At 36.4% G+C, this 24,442-nt stretch overlaps 1 protein-coding gene across 6 annotated transcripts in view; it reads right to left on the minus strand.

Moving 5' to 3' along the window:
* Positions 698–24,442, minus strand: part of RYR2 (ryanodine receptor 2) — a 364,829-nt gene continuing 341,084 nt past the window's right edge. For all 6 annotated transcript variants that reach the window (XM_021391077.1, XM_021391074.1, XM_021391073.1 and 3 more), the window contains 16 exons: positions 23,139–24,442; positions 22,696–22,760; positions 20,738–20,885; positions 18,935–19,021; positions 17,906–18,124; positions 15,616–15,746; positions 14,981–15,023; positions 11,513–11,646; positions 9,636–9,696; positions 8,179–8,325; positions 7,967–8,101; positions 6,753–6,909; positions 5,485–5,549; positions 3,643–3,743; positions 2,857–2,908; positions 698–2,004 (listed from right to left, as the gene is read on the minus strand). In XM_021391077.1, the coding sequence (XP_021246752.1) occupies positions 1,909–2,004; positions 2,857–2,908; positions 3,643–3,743; positions 5,485–5,549; positions 6,753–6,909; positions 7,967–8,101; positions 8,179–8,325; positions 9,636–9,696; positions 11,513–11,646; positions 14,981–15,023; positions 15,616–15,746; positions 17,906–18,124; positions 18,935–19,021; positions 20,738–20,885; positions 22,696–22,760; positions 23,139–24,442 (2,945 nt within the window). In that variant the 3' untranslated portion in view covers positions 698–1,908. The remainder of the gene's footprint in view (positions 2,005–2,856; positions 2,909–3,642; positions 3,744–5,484; positions 5,550–6,752; positions 6,910–7,966; positions 8,102–8,178; positions 8,326–9,635; positions 9,697–11,512; positions 11,647–14,980; positions 15,024–15,615; positions 15,747–17,905; positions 18,125–18,934; positions 19,022–20,737; positions 20,886–22,695; positions 22,761–23,138) is intronic.

Consider the following 24,442-nt stretch of genomic DNA (forward strand, 5'->3'; position numbering starts at 1 on the left):
TTCCAGCAGAAGAGGAGCAGCCACCAGGGCAAGGGAGGAGATTGTCCCCTTCTACTCTGCCCTCTTGAGGCCCTAGCTGGAGTACTGCATCCAAGTCTGGGGCCCCTAACACAGGAAACATACAGAGCTTTTGGAGAGGGTCCAGAGGAGGGTCACAAAGGTGACCCAAGGGCTGGAGCACCTCTCCTGTGAAGATAGGCTGAAGGATCTGGGCTTGTTCAGCCTGGAAAAGAGAAGTCTGTGGGGAGATCTCATTGCAGCTTTCCAATATTTAAAGGGAGTTTATTACCATGAGGAAAACCAACTTTTTACACAGGTAGATAGCGAAAGGATAAGGGGGAATGGTTTGAAACTAAAAGGGAGATTTAGATTAGATGCTGGGGGAACTTTTTTAATGAGACAGTAGTGAGCTGCTGGAACAGGCTGCCCTGAGAGGTTGTGGATGCCCTGTCCCTGGAGTTTTTTAAAGCCAGGTTGGATGGGGCCATGGGAACCTGATCTAGTATTTGATCCAGCAGCTGGCATCTCTGCCTGTGGCAGGGGGGTTGGAACTTGATGATCCTCGAGGTCCCTTCCAACCCAAGCCATTCTATGACTCCATGAAACAGAAGCTTAGGCCTGTGTTGAAGTGGGTGCAGTTAACACAGGGATTAATAAAAAGACTCAATAAGAAAGACCTCAAATGCTCCCAAGACCATCTTGTTTCCATTCTGAATCTCTTTTTTTATTTGTAAAGACTGGCATTACAATTGAAAAGGACTCAAAATGGAGTGACGTACACATCATTGGTGTTTTATGATGCAACTGATGGGATCCCTGAATGGATATTGCTTCAGCTTTGATTTTAAAAAATAATTTAACAAGAAAATCTTCAACTCCACTATCAATCACAGGTGGCAGAAATGAAAGAAAGAAAAAGAAAAGAAACCAAAACTACGGTCAGATTCATAACATATACATTGTTGGCTGATGACACTTGTTTCAGATGTACAATAAAGCCCACAACACTTTATTACTATGGAGATAATTATTGTGAATGTTTTTTTCATGTTGATCAACTTGCTTTTGAAGGTTGTTTCTTTGATTGTTTTAAACTTGCATAATAAACATGCAATGAAACATTTCTTGTTAAAGTGTTTTTTTTTTTGCAGTCTTCTCATCTTCATACAAAGATTTCATAAAGTTGCAGTGTTGTATCAGAGCATTACCAAAATAAGAGCAAAAGCTAAAGAGGAAGGTAAATGTTAACTGAACTCAATGAGAATAACCTAATCTTGTCCTGAGACACTCCAGTCTTAATAAAAAGATGTGCACAATCAAGTCCCTTCCTCCCAAATCCACCAAAATCACAAAATAAATATTAACTTGGAAGAAAAGGAAGACAGAAAGAAAAATAAAAATACAATGTCATCATGCACTCATCTTCTGCATAGCTCAACCCACATATAGTAAGGCACTATTTCCCAACAACTTAGTGTCCACAACAATCTTTTACAGTGCTCTGTGAACTACATATAGTTCCTTCCAAGATGATGAAATAAATAGATCAAATGAGTGTTGCTACTGTGTCACCCATGTGTGATTTTATAGATAAGGGCATAATCTGGCAGTTTCAGAAAGAAGCTGACTCAAGTCTCTTCTTATGTGTGCACGTTATCTATATGGATATCTTTTGTCTGTGCAAGTGGTTGATTTGTTTTCCAGAGTTGCTGTTACTTTTCATTGTTCTTTACTCCAGTGTTCTCAAAGCAAATACACAAGAAAATAAAAGCGCAGTTGGGTCATTAAAAACAGAGCTTTGGTGCTCCAAAAGCACACAGCTTTGGGGATTTAAGAAATCCATTGGACATTCCCAAAGGACTTGGAAAACATGTGGACATATTTTCAAGTGGAAATCCTCATCTTTGCTTAGTTGAGCTGGTCTTCATACTGTTTTCGGAAACAATCACCAGCAGGAAAAAACTCCCAGCATCGTTCTTGATACATTTTCCATACATAGGATTCCTGAAAGAAACAAAATTTAAGTGACTTAAATAGATTCAATGAGAAAGAATCAGGCTCTTAAAAAAATATTCTCTATTGTTTTCCTTCCTTGATTCTTCGGTTTCTGTACATCAATCAATAAAATCATGTTAATTATTTGATGAGTTTAGAGTAGATTTTACATCTGGTCACCTAGTCAAAAAACACAGAAGAAAGCACACAGAAGAGGAGCAGGTCATTTCACATCCCGGAGCACTGCAAAGCTCAAGAAAAGCTAGTCACAAGATTAAATACCACCATAAGCAGAATATTTTCCATCACAGAAATTTGACTGAATTTCTGCATCAGTCCTTTCAAAGCAAAAAACATAAAATAAAATGGACTTCAGAGATTTGAAAGATACTAAACAGCAATGAAAAAAATTCCCATTAAAATTGTTCTCCCAGTTTTCATTCCAAATACATGTACGAGTTATTTCATATTGATTTATCCAGAAATGTGGACATAAGATCATCTAACTGATGAATAATATTAAAAGTCAAAGACAATAATAAGAGATTTAAAGAAAAAAAAGAAGGAATGCTGCTTTCACAGGATGCTTAAGTGTTTCTCATTATTTCTGTTTACAGAGTCTATTTATATTTTGTGGAAGTAACGCTTTAAAAAGTTAGGTCAGATAATAAAAGCATTAGAGAATCGATAATCTAAAATTAAGAAAAGTCCTAAGAAACGTTTAGAAGTATAACAATTAAGTTACTTACCATATAGACTGCTATTCATTAGAATACTCTCAGTTTGGCAAGCCTGAATGATTTCTATTTTATAATCAGTTTTATTTAATAACTGTTGGCATTCAAAGAGTTGTTCCCCTACCTGTCCTGTATGCTCCGTCTCATCTTTGTTAATAAGATACATCAGAAAAAACCTACAATGAAATAAAGCATTGTGAATACAGTATTTGGAAGCACTAGGGAATATACAGATTCATGGTTATCTCTCAGCATGTTGTGTATACTGAAAAAATGCTGTTCATGGGTTTATAAGTTCCTAAATTATACTTATGATGATATTCCCAGACATACTAAACATACTTTCCTCTCACTTTTAATATGCACTTATTATTCAATGAAAAATATGCCAAAATGCACAAGATTCCATTTGATTTGCAATAAATAACTACTTTCTTTATATGAAGAATTTCTAAGCTTTCTATCAGAAAATTATAATAGACATTTCTTGTCCACAAACACTAACTTGGAGATAGAGAATAGTAATTGGAATTTTTTTAAAAAAAGTAATAAATCCTTAATAAAATTAAGAAATTGGGGATATTTACTAGTCACATACCAGGTTCCCAGTTTTTATCTCCTAGCTCACACAAAATGGGTATTTCACAACCAAATTGGAAAGAATATATTGAAGTCTGTAAAGTTCCTGCTCCTACCTCCACAAAAATTCCATCTATTCACTAAGGCAAAAAAAACTTTGCTAACAACATTTTATCTGTCCTTAACTCTATTCAAAAAAAAAGAAGGAACTATCTCCCTTGTTCATTCAGGCAACATGAGTGCACATCAAAGCCAATCTATAATGACTCTTATTTACGTAATAATCAGGTACTTGCAGAGTTAACATGAAGTTCATTTTTACCGTACTTACAAATAATTGGCCAAGTTGTGCTCCTGCAGTGTGTGAGTTTCAAAGCCATGGGGCACTGTATCAAAGTAGTCATTTCCTATTCCACAGATAAAGCACTTTGTCTAAAAGAAAGAACACAGAATACATCAACACTCAGACACAATGCATCTCTGTACCCCTCTGAAAAAAGACACCCCAAATGTAGTAATTTTCTTCAAAATACCAATGCATCAACTATAATATGCATTGAACAGAAAAGCTTCACTTTTGAAGTTTGAGACTGGATGCTTCAGACAAGACACTTGAATAGAAGGTTAACTGCCATCAAAATAACGTATTAACGTTCAATCAACCAGTCAATCTTGACACCAGTAGGTGAGCAGGTATGAGGAGAATGAATGGCACTGAACAGCCAAAGTCGATTTTTTTTCCCCTTGAATGCTGTCAGCAATACTCACTGTAGCACAAGGCAATATCTACCTCAATGCTTGAGTTTTTAACCTGAATGTGCTTTTATATTACACAACACATTTGTTCTCAACATATTTCTGATTTCTTATATTCACACTTGAATGACAGAACAGAAAACCAGAAAGTACTGGACATTTTCACATATAGATTAACCAAGAAAATTACACCAGAAATGAACTGCATCATTACAGTGTTAATGAGTGTTAGACACCTCTAGTCACAAGATTCAAAAGACTTAAATAGCCATAGATATGGAGTTCATTATAATGTACAGCAACAAATATTTTTTGTTGTTTACAAAAATGAAAATAATCTGAAGTTTAAAAGGTCACAAGAAAAATAAAAATGTTGGCTTTTTGTTGATTTATCACTGTCAGAAAAAAACTGGCTATACTTACAAAAGGTATTAAAGAACACTAGGAACTGGCAAACAAACCCAAAATAAGCTAAGTGCAGAATAACAGTGCAGACAGTTTGTGCCCCCATACAAGTTAAGAGCTGTCAATAGCATGCCACTTGCACAATGTATATCAAGGAGTGCTAAATGTTATTCAGAACCTGAATTCTATCAGAGTTTTCTCGTCAAGAGAAGTGTGACTAGAAGGTCAAGGGAGGTGATTCTGCGCCTCTACTCTGCTCTCATGAGACCACACCTGGAATATTGCGTCCAGTTATGCAGCCCCCAACACAAGACGGACATGGAGCTGTTGGAGTGGGTCCAAAGGAGGGCTATGAAGATGATCAGAGGACTGGATCACCTCCCCTATGAGGACAGGCTGAGAGAGCTGGGGCTCTTCAGCCTGGAGAAGAGAAGGCTCTGAGGAGACCTTATAGCACTTACAGCAGCCTTCCAGTACCTGAAGGGGGCCTACAGGAAAGCTGGGGAGAGACTTTTTATAAGGGCATGTGGCTATAGGATGAGGGGAAATGGTTTTAAACTGGAAGAGGGTAGATTTAGACTAGACATTAGGAAGAAATTCTTTACTGTGAGGGTGGTGAGACACTGGAACAGGTTGCCCAGCGAGGTGGTGAATGCTCCCTCCCTGGAAGCATTCAAGACCAGGCCGGATGGGGCTTTGAGCAACCTGGTCTAGAGGGAGGTGTCTCTGCCTGTAGAAGGGGCGTTGGAACTAGATCTTAAAGGTCCCTTCCAACCCAAACCATTCTGTGATTATATGATGAGTTCCTACAATAATTAAATAAAACAGAAAATAAAAACAATAAGTAAATTCTCTCTCGTTTACTTTCTCTATCAGATGAACTGAGATGTAAGAGCATTGGATCCTGTACAGAACTGTATATTTATTCTCCTTTCAGTATCACCCTTTGACTGAGCACAGATGTCCAGAAAGCCTGAAAATAGGATATAGTTCAGCAATCGTATGTTATTACCTCCATGTCTTCCTTAACTTGTTCTTGCTGATCTCTTAACTCACCAAAAGCATCAATAATTAACCCTAGGGATTAAGACAGAATAATAGTTAATGTTCAAGAACCATGACAAAGAATATTTGGAAATCCAGGGACAACTGACAAAGAACATTAAATGATACTCTTGAATAGAAATAGTAGAATCGGTTATAACTTCCAGAAACCACAAAAACATCTAGATATATGAAGGAAAATCAGCTAGTGCAAGAAAACAGCTACCTGTAACTGTCACTATAATTTGGAATTATAAAATATAGTATAAGCAGATTTCTGTTTTATTTGCAGAACTCTAGCCTTGACTCAGTATGGAAAGACACGTGCTTTTACAATGACGGAAGCTTTAACAAAGAAAGAACACTACAATACATTTAACAGTGTTCAGGAATTTACTACACAGCAGATGCAAAGAGGCCCAGAGTTTATGCACCCTCTGTCACTGTGGTTGCCACTTAGTTTGAGGTTCCACTGTCAAAGCTCTACAGAAGTAAGGGACCATCTCAGGGAGATACAGAAAGAATTAAAACCACAGACTCAATGGCTCAGATCATAAATTCTTAACGATTCTCCCTTTACTTACACTAACACAAGTACAGACTGATTCCGTGATCATTACTGAAACTACTGAGCTGTAAAACTGATGAATACCAGATGACAATAATACTCAAAGCTTGACAGCTACGGCCTCTACTCTTAGGTCAGTCACAAAATGAATAAGTAGTCTGAGCTGTGCTACACAGCAGGCTATGAAAAATTAAGCACCCTCCCCAAGACCTTGAAAACAATTTGTTTCAGTAAGAGTTATAAGCTTAATGGAAGCTCAGAGTTGCCTTCTAAACACCCTTGTAGGAACTGAGAAAGCATTCTTATCGATGTAAAAATTTTATAATTTACCTAACAGCTGACAGTAATTCTTTCTAATCACTTCTTTTGTGACATCAGTACAGGAGTCTTTTAGATGGGACAAAGGGAAGATAGAAACTCTAGTGACATCAGTGTTCTCATAGCAAGTAGCTTTTTTGTTTCTTCTGATCCAGGCAGAGCCTGTTGTTTATGTAGAGACTAAGAACAGCACACAAATAAACATCATCTTGGTGTCATTTACCTTATAAATCTGCTTTTTGATCTGCCCTAGTGTCCTGGTTGAAACCTAGGCATGCAGTATCTCTAGCACTGAGATCCATGTACTGCTTAAATAATGCTTTCAGTCACTGCAAGCTATAAACACATACCTTGAATAATGGCAAGCAGAATGACAATCACAAAGAAGAAGAAAGTGATGTCAAAGATAATCCGATAGATTTCATATTCATCTCCTGCTGGATCCTCTATTTCATCACCAATGCCTCCACCTGCACGTACTCCAACATACATGTGAAACATGTAGCACTAAAAAAACAGAACAAAACAAAAGGATACAAAGTTTTCTGCATCTGCAATTAAAAATATCCATTGCAGCAAATTCAGTAACTGGCAGAACTGTTCTACCTTCTAGCAACTAGACAATGTCAAGTTCTTATTTCTATTTCACATTATGTACATTTCTGAGAGAACAGAAATGCTCCTGTGAAGCTGTAACTGCAGCATTTCATGGTCTGTACTTACGTCTCAATTCAAAAAGACTTCATATTTGATTACCCTAAACCTAGCAGCATATCATGATTGAGGTACAAAAGTTTCAGCATGTGGTAATGTGCAAGTAGCAAATACCACAGCCACCAAAACCACTCCCTTTTCAACTCACACTCCCCTGAGCTCAAAATTGAATCACTTGCCCCATTTTTGGCATTTCAAACAAAAATAAAAAAATAATAATAATAAAAAAAGGAAAACAAAACAACAACAATAAAATCACCATCCAGTAATAACAAAAACCATCAAACAACCATTGAGGTCGTTTGTGCAGTGGACAGGCTAATGATGGAAAGAGTCTGAGACCAATGCTGTGAGGGGTCTGCAGCCCAAGTCTTATGAAGAGAGGCTGGCGGAACTGGGATTATTTACTCTGGACAAGAGGAGGCTCAGGAGAGACCTCATTGCTCTCTACAGCTACATAAAAGGAGGTTGTGGTGAGGTGGAGGTCGGCCTGTTATCCCATGCAACTACCGGAAGATTAGAGGGAATGGCCTCAAGTTCTACAGGTTCTATAGAACCTATAGATTCAGCCCTTTAACTGACTGAGCTTTAAGTTGGTTTTCATTTTTGCAGAAACTATGATAAAGAATACTACCATATTTATTTTATGCCTTTAAAGAAGTATTCATTTAAACATGAACAGGGTATATCCAGTTGTTCAAGGGATGTTCATGAATTTGTTTCTTTACCTTCCATTAGTCTTTCTGTTGATGGCAAATAATACTGTTGTATGAACAGGAATTACATAAAGGAGAAGGAGAAAAATATAACTGTTTCCAAAAAAAGAAGTAGAAAGCAAACTAAGACTTACTGTTAGCATATCATCGCATTTCATGTCTGGCATATCACCATCTTCGCTTTTGTTGTAGAACTTTCGGAAAAAATTGAATGCCACTACTGTGTACAAGTATACCACTACTGCCAGTAACCCCACCGTTAGGACAAGCTGGAAAAAAAAATACAGTTACAGTTGTCTTTCTAGGTCTTCTGAACAGACCAATGAAAAGAGATGACAGTTAATACCTGTTTGCCATTGTGGGTCACTGATGACAGTATAGTTCGTAATGTCTTGAATCCCATTGCAATGTCAAGGAGATGAGCAGCAAAGAAAAAATTGTTGTAATGGCCAAGGACTGACATGGTCATGTACCAAGCTAGGTAAAGGAAAGACTAACAGAAAAAACAACTACATTACAAAATAAAATTAATGACTATTATGCCTAACTTAATTCACAGTGCTTATGAAAAGTAGAAATTGCTTGAATGTGCTTTCCAATTAAACAGAAAACTGTGACTTTTTTCTGACACAATCTTTGAGAATTTTCTCTTTATTCTAAAATATTAAATCTGCAAACACAGAGTCCACAAGAAATGGTCAAAATCGACAAATTCTATATTTCCATTTTTAAAAACTCATTTTTACATTGTTAAACCATTGTTAATGTTTATAGCACAAAAAGTTTTCTGATTGAAATGGTTTTTTTTGGTTATAAATTTCTGGATGTTTACATTTAAATATTGATACACTAAGGAGGTTAGTGACAAATGAAATGACAAAAAGTAACGCTAAAATTAATTCAAACTACTAAAACTGCTACTTAACTGTTTAATACAATTCATATAGTTTACTGTTACTACAAATGTTAATTTCACTTTTTCCTCTATCATTTAAATTTTATTGGACTTAAGGATAAGTACATACTTATAAGAGAAATTTCAGACAACATAATCCTGAACAATCTCAAACTCTTTACAGGTCATGCATTCTGTGGACTTGATGAGTTTCCGTCCCAAACTCAACCTGCAAATTCCAGTCCTCCTGACTGAAGGCAGATCACATCTTCATCCTCCAGCAGTCCTTTTTCCAAAATGATTTGTTCCCCAGCAATTAGCTGAGACAGGTGAACCATAATCATAACACTGTTTGCATTCATAAGATGAGCAATATCTTAAACTGCAAGGTATTTAAAGGGTCTTGTTTATCATTCCTTTTTTAAGACTCATTTTTCAAATGAGTAAAATCATTAGCCTCATTCTGTGTCAAATCTTACTAACAGTTTCAGTGATATAAATTACAGTAATTCCACAAACATTAACTATACTGATCTGAATGTGCTCCAGAAATATTCAAGTGACTGCAGATGTAAAGATTTCGAACAACATGAAAAATTTAAATTAGAATGTATACAGATATTTTCCCAGTTTTACAGCACAATACTTGCTTATTCTTCCTGAATAAATAAATATATCAGAAGGGGAGAGGTGGGAGGTAGTATAACAAACTGAGATTCTTAATACTCATGTAACTGGGAAAAGATTTGGACATTGTCTTTTTAAACATCCAAGATCATTATGAAGTAAATTAAATATGATACAGAGTATTTCATATATTCTCTGAAGCCCTTCACGGTAAGATGAGTATATTTTTAAGAAGGTATAAATGTGTGTATATATATATATACACATAGTGATAAACTTACATTATCAGTGAAAACAACTCCTAATTTCCACATCTGATACTTAACATCAATGGAGTTTAGCCTGTAAAAGTAAATAAATAAATCACATTTTATATAAGAACAAAATAAGAAGTTATGCAACACAGTCTACAGGAAGCATACTGCCTCATAAACATAAGGCATTACAGCTGATTTATCTCAAGCTGAAATACATTAGAACCTTTTCCTAATTCACTTTTACTCTGGAACAGACCTACCTGAAAGAAAAGCAGAAAAATAGATTACTACACACTATTTTGGAGTCATCAGACCTGTAGTTGATCAATGTCTACAATGTAAGTCACTCTGTTGTAAGTGAACTCATTTGCTAACACTGAATCCAGCCGAGCTTGAGGACTGCTTCTAAAGATGCTACACTCTTCATTGTGCTGTAAATATCTAAATACATCTGGAGGATGCTTGAGTTTGGGTAGCTTCATAAGCGTGCAGTTTTGAACCTGGTATAGAGTAGATAAATGCAAATTTCTGAAGAATGTGATTTTCTGAAAATCTGTCATAGTTGTTTATTTTCCCACAGCACATTCATCTCCAATAAGTATGGAATGATTTCTCCAAGGAGAGTGTGAAAGTTGCATAAAATCATAATTTATTTTTGTTGCTGTTAATGTACATGAACTAAAGCAGACATTAGAAATATAAAAGAAAGGTATGATTCTAAAACAAGCATTTCAACAGTCTTCAACTGCTTCATTATGTTCTCATTTTTTCCAAGATATCAACACAAATATTATTTCAATTTTCTCCCTAAATATGAGTCACGAGCACACAGGGAAGACTAGGCAGTTTCATTGTCTTTTTTTAATCAATAATAACAAAAACAACAATTACAAAAAAAAATGTGTTTCTAAATCCAAGCATGGGTTCTACTACCCAGCAGAACAGCAGGCAAGAAAGTATTCTGGAAAGTAATTCTGCCACATTATTAAATTGTATCTAGTATTGCAATGCCACAGAGCCTTTGGATCTCAGCACTACATTTTTGGTTGTTTATGTGGGCTCCCCTTTCTTGGTTTTACTCTTCCATTTTTATTTATCAGTTCCACCTTTACAAAAACAGCCCTTGCCACAGCGCAGTTCTCATCTACTAGCAGCCCTATTGTCTATTTCACATAATTCTAGTAAATACATTGGTAAGTGCTACCGTTATAGAAAATTATCCACATGCCCTTACATTAGAATCTCTACAGCATTAAAAGTGGTCTGCAAAAACTGAGGATATCTCTTCATCTCTTGTGTAAGAATGAAAAAGGAATACTATTATTCTGTCTCCTACTGTCTAGGAGATTTTTCTCATGTCTGGCAAGTACCGACAAGTGTGTAGTTTAGGGAAAACAAATTATGTAAAGATGTGAAGACTAATCATCCAGCTTCCAAGCTTTTACTAGTCACTATCAATATCACTTAAATATATTCCACCATTTCCTTGAAACAAAGATGTACAGTGCCAATTTTGTCCTTTTGTTCTGTTTGAACAGAGAAAATCGCAAATATGAGTTTCCAGCCCAGTTATATCAACACTATTAGAACAGAAAGAATGTGATGCTTTCAAGCAGCTGTACATTAAAATGAGTCTTCACACATAAGAAAAAGGGGATTTGTTTTATAAGTGCTCTATAATGAATTAATTTGCAATGTAATTCAATTTATGAATTCTTTTATCTTATATAGCCATTTTTGTATAAAAGAGAAGTCATACAGTAAGAAAATTCAAACCTAAATGACAAGCTTTGATTTCACAGTTCTAACCACCAACAAAAAACACCACAAAAAAACCCTCAAACCATGCCAAAACAAACAAAAAAACAACAAACAAAACCAAACAAGAAGAAAATGCTTACACAGCAGACAAGGAGCTATCCTTCTTTGGTTTCTTCTTTTCTCTAGCATCACTAAAATCAAGAGCAGCTTTGTCCATTCCTAATAACTCACTGATTCTGTCACGGCCATAGAACTCACCATATTTATCCATGACCTAAAGTTAGGAGAAACATTCAAGAGAAGCAGTTGGGTAGAAGTTTGGTTTCCAAAGACAAGAAGTTTAACATGCATGATCTTTTTTTCATTTGTTTGTTTCTATCTGCCTATCATATTATTTAATAATTTTTTCCTGCTAATATCAATCACTTTGATTGAGGCAAGAGGGCTTGTCAAAGATGAGATGTTGCCACTCATTTAATGAAAACAGAGAGAGGAAAACAACTCAGCAGAAGCAGAATAACTAAGTTAATATTGTCACTGGCAAAAAAAACCCAACATGTTTAGCTCACACAGGCAAGAGATGTTTTGATTATTCTATCTATATGAAAAGCTCTAATTAAAGTAAGATTTCTTGAAGGCAGTATTTGACCCTTATTCATGATTATTTTAAGAAACAAAAAAATTTTTATTCTTTTTAATTTTTCTTTAAATAGCTTAAATATGTTGATGGAAACTTTCAGATTTTTCTTTAAGGGGAAGTATTTCACATTGAAAAAGTTATGATAAATGTCCTCATTAACTAGCATCATTGCATAAGTTTATGATTTGATGATAGTTAATAACGCAATGAATAATATAATACAGATAACGTATGTAGGAATGACAAGATCTTTAACAGAGAGACAGAGTTAAATGTTTTCGAGCGAACTTATAGGATTCACAAAATCTTTCTGGTAAAGATGGAGCTCAAATGTTTTTGAGTGAACTCAAACTATCCAGTGTCTATTTCTTACAAAATTTAGTGTGTTTCATGTGAAATGTTTCTGGAAAAGAACTTTTGCTTGTCCTCATTCTCACTAAATGCACAGCTCCTCACTAAACATCATCAGTCTTTCTTCATTTTTAAAGCAGCACTCAAAGTATAAAATTGTGAATAAAAAGATCATAACTGAATGACTCCCACAGGTGAGAGATGATATTTTGCCATCTTTCTAATAAGTAATACTTAAAGACTTTGTTGATATATTTTGAAATTTTTAGACACGAGCCTTCTTTGTCATATGCCTGAAAGCAGTGCGTAATGGCTATAGATCATTCACTAGCATGAGGAATTTGTGTGCGTAAGTATGTGTTTAAGAATATCATAAATAAAACATTATTTTCAAAATACTGTATGCGAAGGCACTTCTCAGTGTTCAGAGCAGTTCTTCAGCCAAAGTATTAAACATTCCACACAATTTAAAAACATACATTTTCCTTTTTAATAGCAACTTCCTATAAGCCTTAACCGACTAAACTGACAGAAACAATGTAGTTTTCTTCTCTTTCTTGAGTACTCCACTCAAGGTGAAGTCTCCTCTTTGCTTAGACAGACAGATAGAAACACGTAACTAACAACTTCAAAGATAGCAATAACACTTTCAAGAGCAAAGTGAATACACAACTCAAATAATTTTTTAGACAGGGTGACCTAAAAATTCTACTACCAAAATTTCTGCTAGTAGTTCAAAAAACTTGTTTCCAGAATTGGCTAAAGGGTGGTATTTAAGCATTCCGAAAGAGGGGTAAACCTGATCCAACAACACATATACCCTCTTTTTCAATCATGGACAAACAAAATAAGAAGATTGCTCTTGCTGTTTATGTTTCTAGGAAAAAATTGAGAAAACATTTGACATAATACTCATAAAAAAAGAAAACCTTCAATAGCCTCTGCTTACAGAGGACTTATTTTTTGATAAGATGACAATCAGGTTATGTGACAAAAGCTCTTCTGCATGTCTACAAAGGAGCACAGAGAGAAAATGGTGTGGGGAGAGCCTAAATAATACCTTCCCTTACTCCCAGAGCCATAACAGGAGCCAACAGCCCATCAAAGGCCAATCTCCACAGCCAGAGGAGCACAGGGAACAACAGCAAGCAGGAACTCAAATTACTGATTTCAAGAAATTGACTCCCTGTCTGGTTCCTCCCAGGGCTGTTCCAGAAAAGACTGACTCCCAGTATCCAAAACTTGCCAAGCTGAGTCACTGAAGAAGACTTTCAGATCACCTTTTAGACTAACAGATGCAGCTGCCTAGGGATGTGAGATATATTATGGGATACAGGGGAAGAGCATTTGGAAATCAGACAAGACTTATTGCATGTTATGGAGGGGAATCAAAAGTGGGAAACAAGATGGATTTATGTGATTTGGGGAGAAATAAGCGTGAGCAAACACAGGAGTAAGGGGATAAAAAGGGGCAGTAGGGTGTCTGTCATTTGCTGGTCAGTGCTGTTATTATGCTATGCCCTATGCCTAATCATCTCAATCTATCTGATCTCCTTATAAATTACTTACTAACTCTTTAGTGATTAAGGAACTCTATACTGTGTGCTTGTATGTGCATACAGGGGTGTGAATGCAGCAACTAGATTCCGACCATAGGTTAGAGGGGACTGTGTGTTCATGGTGCAGCAATGGGAGTGAATGCAGGTATGCAAATGAGTCTGTGTTCACTAATGAAGGTCGAGCCAGCCTAGCAGGCAAGGAGGTGAAGTTGGTGGGGAGCCAGTGGAGAGTGGGTTTCTAGGAGCCAGTTCTAGGTGCAAGGGAACAGAGGGGTCAGCTACAAGATTAAGGGAATCATGACCAGCTGACTATGCATGTGTGAGAATGCGAGTAAGACCGTACCAGCAACTGGAGTGGGGCAGCAGCTTCAGGGGCTCCTATGTCCTGGGACCACAAAATGGAGACACTGCAATCCAGGGGCAGCTATTGGGCAGACTGAGTGTCTGAGCCCAGCTGATGGGAGGAATCACACTGTACATACGCGTACACTAAGGAATCTCCATCGTTCTCAGTCAGAGAGAGGAACAGGATGAGGATATTGGTGCCACACATATTCATGTGTGCTCTGTCTGTCTGGCCATTCACACAGGTACATACGTGCACTTCTGCCTCTCTACTACTTGGCCTGAGGCCATGAAGCTGTAGCAACCTCATCTATCTCAGGCTGTCAAATTCAGCATAATATATTTCTTCTAACATATATATAAATACATATAAATACACATAGACAAAACAATTTATGTATGATGTAATATACTTAAAAGTGTACACATCTCTACAGAATTTCATGAACGTATTTGAAATTTCCGGTTTATACAAGTCATATACATGAAACATGTTGTAAAGAATAGCTATCCAAATTACAATAAAAAAGCCACCCATAAGCTGTTAACATAAGGTAAGGAATTGTGTGTATATTAAAATGGCATATAGAAATATTTATATTGAATCAAAGTTATATTTGAAGAAATGTGGACTACACTTCTTTCAAAAATGAAAAAAACATGCATTAAAGCTTTACTTTAATTTCATATACATTTTTTAAAATAACCCTTACCTTTCTTTTCACAAATTTGTCCCAATAGTTGTTTGGAAAAGACCTGAAAAACACAGATGAAAAAAGAGCACATTTTAGATGGCCGTAAAGAGATAGAATACTTACTAAAATATAGAAATTATATACTGATTTGTTTCTAAGAGACTGTGTTGTTGCTGTCACCAGCAGGCAATTCAGGTAGTCACTGGAATGAAAGTTACGAAATGGCATTGAGCCTATCACACTAGCATGTCTGCAAAAGGGCAACTGAGCTGGTGGCTAACAGACAAGGTTCCAAAGCATTTGAGTCACATAATTCCAACAGGCAAAGAGTCAGACTTTTAAATATGTTCCCAAAGGAGGGCCTTCAAGAGCCAATAAAAGTATCCAAGCCATAGCTCACTCTTGAGCTGACAGCAATAAACAATCATCACTGTGCTTGTCAAAAGAAATTACTTGGGTTTTTTTTCCTCCTTAATATGTAAGCTACTCCAAAAGTAATGCTTCCTAGATAGGCCTACAAGGGCAGAATAGAGGGGGCAATTACCTCCCCTGTCCTGCTGGCCACCCCGCTTTCGATGCAGCTCAACAATAATTAATAATAAAAAAGAATAACTCCTTACAAAACTGTTAAGATAGACTAAGCAAAAACTCACTGTGTGTTGATTACAAGTCTATCCCACTGCCCTTTAATATCATCTTCTGAGGGCTGTTCAGTGATATATAGCCCATCAAATTCCAATTTCCTTGCTACTTCCTTTTCTCTCTTAAAAATTACCAGCGGAACCTGCAGTTGAAAAAACATAACAGAAATTAGTTAAAATGCACTGAGATATCTGAAAACTTAGAGGAAAGGCTGTTTGTTTAGAAAAATTAAATGCAGAAACTGAACATTTCTAAAATAGTAGTTAAAAAAATTAAAGGAATTGGTGACTGCCCAGAACACTCTGAATGTATAGATGCAGAGCGACCAATTAGTACAGACTCACAGAATTAAGAGTGTATTGCACAGCTGTAATAAGATGACCAAAAAATCTGAAGGTCCTTTCAATAAAAATAGTTCCATGGAGCTATGAGAACTAGTCATATAAAAGGGAGCTAAAATATTTTTTTAAAAAATCCTGAAATCCTTAGAAATTCTAGTTCTAAAATATTCATTTGGGATAACAGTTTTGGATTGCATTTTGGAAATCCAAAGGTGTTAGACATTGCCTTTCATTTGTTAAAGAATTCTTGAAGTTTCACAGCATGGAGAACAGATTGTGAGCAGTTAAAAATCCTTAAACATAGTTCACGTTCCGTGTATTTGATTTGATATCTCTGCTTCTTTGCCAGCAGACACCTGAACAGTAAGGATCAAGCTTTTCTTACAGCTCATTTTTGTATTCTGGATAACAATCAGAAGTACATTCTGAGAAAACAGGTGTAACTAGTGGTCTCAGGAGAGTATGTTTTACTTAGTAGTCTGCTACCAATGGAAATGCATGCCTTGCTGTGTTAACATGTACAGTGGATTGCTTCATTAGGTTTTTATTTTGAAAGTAAATTCTGCTGTAATTACTTCACAGGCCCTCAAAATGCATCCACATTGCAATGGTGTCTGTATAACTAGTCATGACTTGTCACGAGTATACTGAAAAAATAGCAATGAAAATTAGACTAAATTACGATGGTTACTGTATTATATAAAGTAACAATAGTACTGATCTTATTTTCAGATAACTAATTGAGAAAAATGTAGTGGATTTCATGTGGAACATTCTCCCGAAGCTAATGTACATAGAACTGCAGTTACAAATATTTTTAATACTGAAATCAATGCATCTCCAAAGACAGAGACTGAAACCACATTTGGTAATTTCCTTTTTTTCAGATTTGGAAAGAATGCAATTCTTCATAGTAAATAATGACGATAATGTCTATCACTTCTAGTCAGATAATAAATGTAGTTGAAAAGAATATTGTGGGAAAGCATCATTAAGAGTTCAAGAGGATAAAAAGCTGTGAAGTAGAAGAGGACACCTCCATTGCCAGGAATCTGAGTTTTCACTGTTCATGCCAACCAGTGAAAAAGGAAAATGTTTTTAGAATTTACTGATCTGCAGAGGAACTTAATTTACAGAGGAAAATCAAACAATTAATGTAACAGCATGATGCATCTTTTTGGCGTAGAAAAATTATTATCCATTAAAAGAAGAAAAGAATTATATCAAGGGCCATATAAAATCTTAATTGGAAATTATACTTGTAAAGACAAATAAGCAACCATATTGGGTCAGAATAAAGGTCTAATTAATTTAATACCCTCTCTTGCATTTTGACCTACATTGCTTGCCTGGACAAGAGTATAAAAATGGGGAAAATTTCATCCCAGATATAATCCTCCTGCCTCCAGAGATGCATGGCATTTTGTCTTCCCAAAACAGAAGCACCATTTTGCCTTTAAAGGCAGCATCTTTAATTCTTACCACCACAACAGAGATCTTCTGTAAGGCATTAAGTTCCTGCCCAAACACAATTATCAGAGCGTGTATGCAAAGAGGACATTGTCACAACACACAGCAGTTGTACTCCAAAGCACAATATGCTTTACAAATGACCCAGCTGACTGACTAGTAACACAGACACTCCATGTCTATTCACTGCTTGACAGTCAGAAGAAGTTCCTGATATGTTACTGCTATAATTGTCTGCCTGACACAGTAACTGTGGAAACAGTGATCCTGTGATCCAATGCCAGACCAGTAAATCAGGCTCTCACCTGGAACATTCTGAATTCACAATTCACCTAACTCAGTTTTTGTTGTAGATTACACTAGCAGAATAGTATTTACGTGATTTCTCAACTTGTTTAAGAAAAGTTGCTACAACTTTGTTCCAATTTATGCCACTCAGCGGACAAAAAGTTGGCAGCTAGTAGAAAAAACAACGTTGAGCTTTGCTTACTTTCAAGCAGTAATACCCAATGATGCAGAAGAAGGAGATGACTGTGTGTAAGATGGCCAAAATCCGCAGTGTGGGCTCCATGTAGCCACTGCTTTCTTCCAGGACATAATGCACTGCAATGACTCTCTGGTTGTCGCTCTCCAAGCTGTCCAACTTCATATTTTCTCCAGTAGACACCACGGGAACTTCCTTTTCTTCTGTCGCAGCAGAGGTGGAGACCTGTTTAAATCACTTAAATCTTAATATTATAGGTGTATTCCTTTGACAGATGTTTTATACTACTACAAGCTAAATAGTACAACTGAAAACAATCTCATCAAGGACAACAGAATCGTGAGGAATTTTAATTTTTTTTCCAGAAAAATGTCCACAGGGAATATTTCACAGAGACCACTTCATCTTGTTATGCTAACCTACGACAGTGTTGATTTTCTCTTACTCTCTTTCCATTGCAAACTTGGACCATACTGAATTTATCACCTTGAATTCAAGAAGGGGCACAGTCCTCTTTGAAGAAACCCCAAGAACTCCTGATATTGCCACATGCAATCTTTATGAGCAGGGTTCTTCCAAGAACTAAACTGAATCTGGAAAATCTTGCATTGCATGTTGTATTACATTTTGTACAGACCTTGACAAAGATGATCTGTGATATTCTACACAGTTGTACACACTCTCTCAGGGGAGCATGAGGACACAAGGAGAGATCTCAGCTGAGGTGTATTAGCTTAAGTTGTCAGTGAAGATTGGAGTTGGCTGAGTCAATGTACCAATGGAGCATATGAGGGACAGATACTTTTACCCTGCTGCATCTGTCACAGCACGGAACTCTGGAAACAGCTATTTGTGTGTTTCATGCAAACCTATCAGCTATCTCTGTTACATTTCTGAACTATCAGTCTGAAAAAGGTATTTACTCTGCTAGGGTAGGCAGTTTTTGTTTGTTTGTTTTTTACAATAGAAAATAGTCTACAAAACCTGAATGTTTTTCAGAATGCAACTTTAAAAGCAACAGTGTGATAAACATACCTTATAAAAAAGCAGGATGAAGTTGATGGCAAAGGCAACAAACAACGCCAACATCCTCATGTTATAAAAGTTTCGAGCAAAATAGTTCTGAAAACACAAATAAAGCATAAATACACTCTGCCTAATAATGATACCACAATCTTGAAATTCATTATTAAGCATTATTTTAGGAAAATTAAGCTACACAACTAATAAATTATCAGAAGTGTGATGAATGTTTAGTCCCAATATGAAAATAATTATTTTTTCACACACTGCTTCAGAATTTCCCATGATTTCAGTCAGACCATACAACAAGCAGAATATCAGCCACACTACTTTTCTTCAGAGCCTTCAATGTTAGAAGACTGGAAATCTATGCATGAAACGAACTCTTCATTTTTTTCTATGCCTTCTGATTTTAAGAACATCAAAAATGAAAGTTGAAGCACAGGAAATCTTGAGAGAAATCTTGTTCCAGCAAGGAAATTCTTGCTTAAACCTATGTTCTAACGTGGATTGAATATTTAAGTTTCAAAACAATATCTAAATTTACAGTCATTTCATCTTGTCAATTGGGCCACTTCATTTTAAAGAAGTTTCACAACATATGTCTTCCTTATGAATCACCTTCCAAGAACTTCAATACCTGTAGTTTTTCTATCTGTATCTTTCCATTTATCTGTAAAGTAACAGTTTAAAAAAATAAATTAACTAACAGTTAAAAAAGGCCAAAATTGCAAGGTTGCAAAATAATGCTATCAGAAAACCAGAAAAATTTGAAGAATATTCACTCCCAATTTTGCAAATGCATTTCCATTGACCACATAACAATTTTTCCCCCTACCTCTCACCATAAAAATAATATTGTGTCACTAAGAAGACTGTATATAAGCAAGCACATTTAAAATAAAGTTGCTTTTTTTTCTCTCTCTTTTTTTTTTTTAATCTTTCTGAGAGGTTATCCTTACCAGTTGTAACATTTTTTTGGATGTAGGTCATTGTATACTCCCGGTGCATCAATATTCTTCCACTTGCTTTTTACACTCTGGGAAATTGCTATTTTGTTATGGTTTTGGCTGGGATCATAGAGGCTTATAAGATGCTATATTCTGGATTTTTTATGAAAACAGTGGTGATAGAACACTGATGTTTTTAGTTGTTGGTGAGTAGTGCTTGCCCAGAGCCAAGGACTTTCCTATTTCTCGTGCTGCCCTGCCAGCAAGGAGCTGGGATTACACAAGGAGCTGAGAGGGGGCATAGCCAGGACAGCTGAGCCAAACTGGCAAAAGTGATACCAAATATATGGCCACATAATCAGCAATAAATGCTAAGGGAAAGAGGGAGGAAGCAAGGGATGTTCAGATTGATGGTGTTTATCTTCCCAAGAAGCCATTTAAACATAATTTGCCCAGCTTTCCTGGAGGTGGCTGAACACCTAGCTTCCCATGGAAGGCAGGAAATGAATTCCTTGCTTTGCTTGCATGTGCAGCTTTTGCTTTGCTAGTAAACTGTCTTTATCTCGACCCCTGAGTTCTCACTGAGTTCTCACCTTTCCAACCCTCTCCCCGGCCTTATCTGGAGAGAGTGAGTGAGCAGCTGCTTTTTATTATTATTATTATTTGTTGTGTTTGTGGTTTTGTTTTGTTTCTCACTTAGCAATCCAAGTAAACCTTCACCTTTATATCTTATTTATGGATGACTGTGGACAGAAAAATGAATGAGATTTATCAGATGTAAATTTGTCTTCTTCAATTTGGTAGAATAATTTTGTGGTACATACCTCTCCTAATATGTAAGGATACAGGGTAGAAAACAACTTACAAGAAGCTTCTGTTGATATGCAATGATTTTCTTCCAGAAAGCTGATTCCTGAACTTCTGGTTCTCCATATCTGTGAGTATGAAGCTGTCTTAATTTCTGTTTTGCTTTATCTTCCTTTGCTTTCTCTTCTTTTTCTCCATCCTCTCCTCTTAGGATACAATTGAAACCAAAATAACATGACAAGTTAATTAAATTGACATAAAAATAGCTAAACTACACCCTATGAGAGGACACTGTATCCTTTCATTTGGCTCAAGTAGTCATGATTCATGCAGTGCATGCAAATTAGTAACAAGCATAGATATCCATCTTCAGCATAAAGCACTTGCAATTGTGACAGTCTGGTTAAATCTACGGATAATTGAATTCACTGGTTTGTCACCTTGAAGTTAGAATTGCTAAGTGGTACAGGCAGGTAACCAAGAATCTTCCAAACTTACTACCTGAAGCTCTGCTTCGTAACTGTGCAGCTCATACTTGCAGTGGCGAGTCTGTCCAACTGTCTGTATGTCTGAGAGCTCCCATCCAACCTCATGCACTTGAACTATCTGATTTTCACACAAACTGAAGAACACTGTTTTTTTTCTTGTATTTACAAACCAAGCTTCACATTTTAACCTCTGCATTTCTGTACAGCTGAGGACAACTTAAGAACCCCCTCCAGGAGGAGAGAGGAATCAGCAAGCTTGACAGCATTCCAATCTGTGATTATCACCATGATGCTTACAGAAAGGCATAGCTAGTGGGCTGCCTTCTTGAAGCACAAGATCTTAGGAACTCAGAATTATTTTGGAAGCTAATGAGACTTGACATCATGATAGATGAAAGGATCACAGAACACCATTTGAGGCCAAATCAGAGTGAGAGGCAACTTACATGTTACATTATTAATCTGTCTATCTACAAACAGAATAACTGATGTCCTAAGCTGCTTCATAGTAGGATATTCTCAGCAAACTTTCACTTGAAAGTTTATTTTACACTAGGGGTGGCTTCAGGGCAGCTAACAGCATCAGACTCTTGCACTCTTTACAAAGAATACAGGTATCACTGCAACTCACATAGCCAAGTAGTGCCATCAACAGAGAACTTCAAGAGTCAGAAAGACTTGCCTTTACAAAGTTGCACTGGCTGCATTAGAAATTTGCTGTACTGATTACAAAGAAGAGTATTAATTACTGGTAAGAGTTCATCATCCAAGGAGGGCAATATGGAGATAGCTAGAGAGTAAGGGATGCACTCAGAATTTTGACAAGTGATATATCAGCGACAGGAACCATACACTTCCCAAGAACCATAAAAAAGGGGGATGGAGTGCCATGCTTTCACCTGTTTAAGCCAAGTCCTATGTTTTGGTTTTTTATTCTCAGTAACCTCATTAACATTAGATTTTACCATGTCTTAAAAAGCCTCAAATTATTATTTATCAAACACCAATGATTCCCATAAAAATGTGCAAGTATTCAGTAATTCATTACAACCATAATGGAATAATAAGCTTTTGCAAAATCCAAATAGCTCAAAGTATGCCAGAGCAAATGGGATGAGGAAAACAGAATCAGTCTCTACCACAGATAAATAATCACTCAGGAACACAAATGCTCTTACAACTTTTCCAAGAAATTTTCTTCTCATTTTCATACTTGCCAAGAAAACCTTAAATGAACAGATGAAATTGAGTCCAATTAAAACAGATCTGTATAAAATGATTTATCAGATTCAAGATACTTTTTAAAAGTATACTCATTTCATTGAAACCTGTATTTATAAAATATCTGAGTGAAGTTATTTACATGGACTTTGCTTGCAAATGCATCTCGATGATGAAGACGGATGAATAAAACAACTGTGGAAGGTGAATGGGAACTAAATTATAGGCAAAGGAGTAAGTATAAGTCAAGCTAATTTTTCAGTGAAATGAATGAATTTGCAAGATCATTGGTTAGAGTTATACATACTCTGCTTTTTCAGGTTCAGATTTTGTTTCTTCCTTCTCTTCCTTTTCATCTTCTTTCACCTGTTCCTAGAAATAGTGAGATTTTTTTTTTTTGAAGTATCTAAACACTGTTATATAGAACAGAGTTAGTTAAAAAAATATACAGAGTTCAAAATACTAACTTCGGGAGTTTTTTTTTTTTTTTTTTTTTTAACAGTTGAAGCTCTGAGAAAAAAAATGATCCCTCATTTTAGCCCTGAATTATGAGCAAACGAAATTACCAGGTACTCAAAGAAGGCTGTAGACATTCCAATTTATGATGTCAGAGAAGGTAAACTTTAGTGATTATATGTGATTCCCTAAAAAATGCAACAAAAGCACAAAAACAGATACAAGTTTTGCTTCAAGACTATACTCTGCATATGAAAAAGAGAAACATACAGCACAAATAAAAGGTATGGTTACCTGGACTTTTTCCTGTGCCTCAGGCATTGGAGCTACGGAAGGAGTGCTCAGTAAATCACTCAAACCAGCATTTGGGTTGTGAGGGATCAATTTATACTGTCCACCTTCTCGTTTCAAATCCAAACCAAATATATCTGAGAGTAGATCATTCTCCTCTGATAAAGTTCTCAAATCAGTCAAGTCTTCAGTAGGCAATACAGTTTCTGCTGGCTTCCTCTCCCCCTCTTCTCCTTCCCCACGCACCTCATCCTGAGTGGGATCTGGCATATTAGCTAATAGCTCAGCCACCTTGATTTTCTTTGCTCCTTCTACTAGACTTCCTCCAAGCAGCAAACTGCATATGATGCGAAAGAAGCCACGGAAGACACTACAGGCAAAATGCAGTAAACCCATTAAAATGCTCCAATAGGAAGAAAATAAAGCCATAACCATATCCTTCATGGTCATTTTCTTCACTTTTTTCATCTGTTTCTTTAGGCTCTTCATGCTGAGCATTTTCATAAGAGTCATTAAATTGTACTTGAGTGCCACTAATGCTGACTTCATAGTTACAAGTGAGAAGAAACCCATTCCAGGATCCTGTTCCTCAGGCTTATCTTTCTCATTGTCCTCTTTATTTGCTGACCTTTCATTCAGATCTGACTCAGAGATTTGAGCAGCCAGTTGCATTTCAAAGATGGTATCTTCACAGAAATTAACAAAAAGCTCCATCTTTTCTTTCTCCCCACCTTCATTTACAACATCAAATATAAATTGTCTCTTTGACTCTTTTACCTGAGGTTTTTCCCACTGAGTCCGACTTGACTCACTTATTTCAAAATACACTCGTTCAATGCGCTTTGCACTGCCCATGATTTCTATACGTCCAAGGAAAGGCTGAAAGTAGTTCAGCACACTTTCTGACAGTTCAAGAAAAGTTTGCAAGCGAGTATCGTGGGGCATGTGCTCGGAAAGGTTGGTCAGGAGAACAGCGACGTTGAAACCAATGTCTTTGGCAGGCTCATGGAATCGTTTCACAAACTCTTCATAGTCCAGAGTCTCATTCTCATCTGTTTCAGCACATGATAGCAGAAATTCAGTTTCAGATTGGGTGTAATGCTTATGGCTTTCCATTGCCTTGTGGAAATCCCTTTTTGAAATTATGCCTTTGCCATCAGGATCATACTCTTTGAATGCATCAGAGGAAGTCAAATCCTTCAGTTTTAAGAACATATCAAAAAACTTCAGAATCATCTCCACATTGTTTGACGATTCCACAAGCATATCAACCATTTGCTTGCCAATAGTTCCATTCACAACATTAC

This window comes from Numida meleagris, chromosome 3 (assembly GCF_002078875.1).
Source record: "Numida meleagris isolate 19003 breed g44 Domestic line chromosome 3, NumMel1.0, whole genome shotgun sequence".
NCBI classification, from domain to species: Eukaryota; Metazoa; Chordata; class Aves; order Galliformes; family Numididae; genus Numida; species Numida meleagris.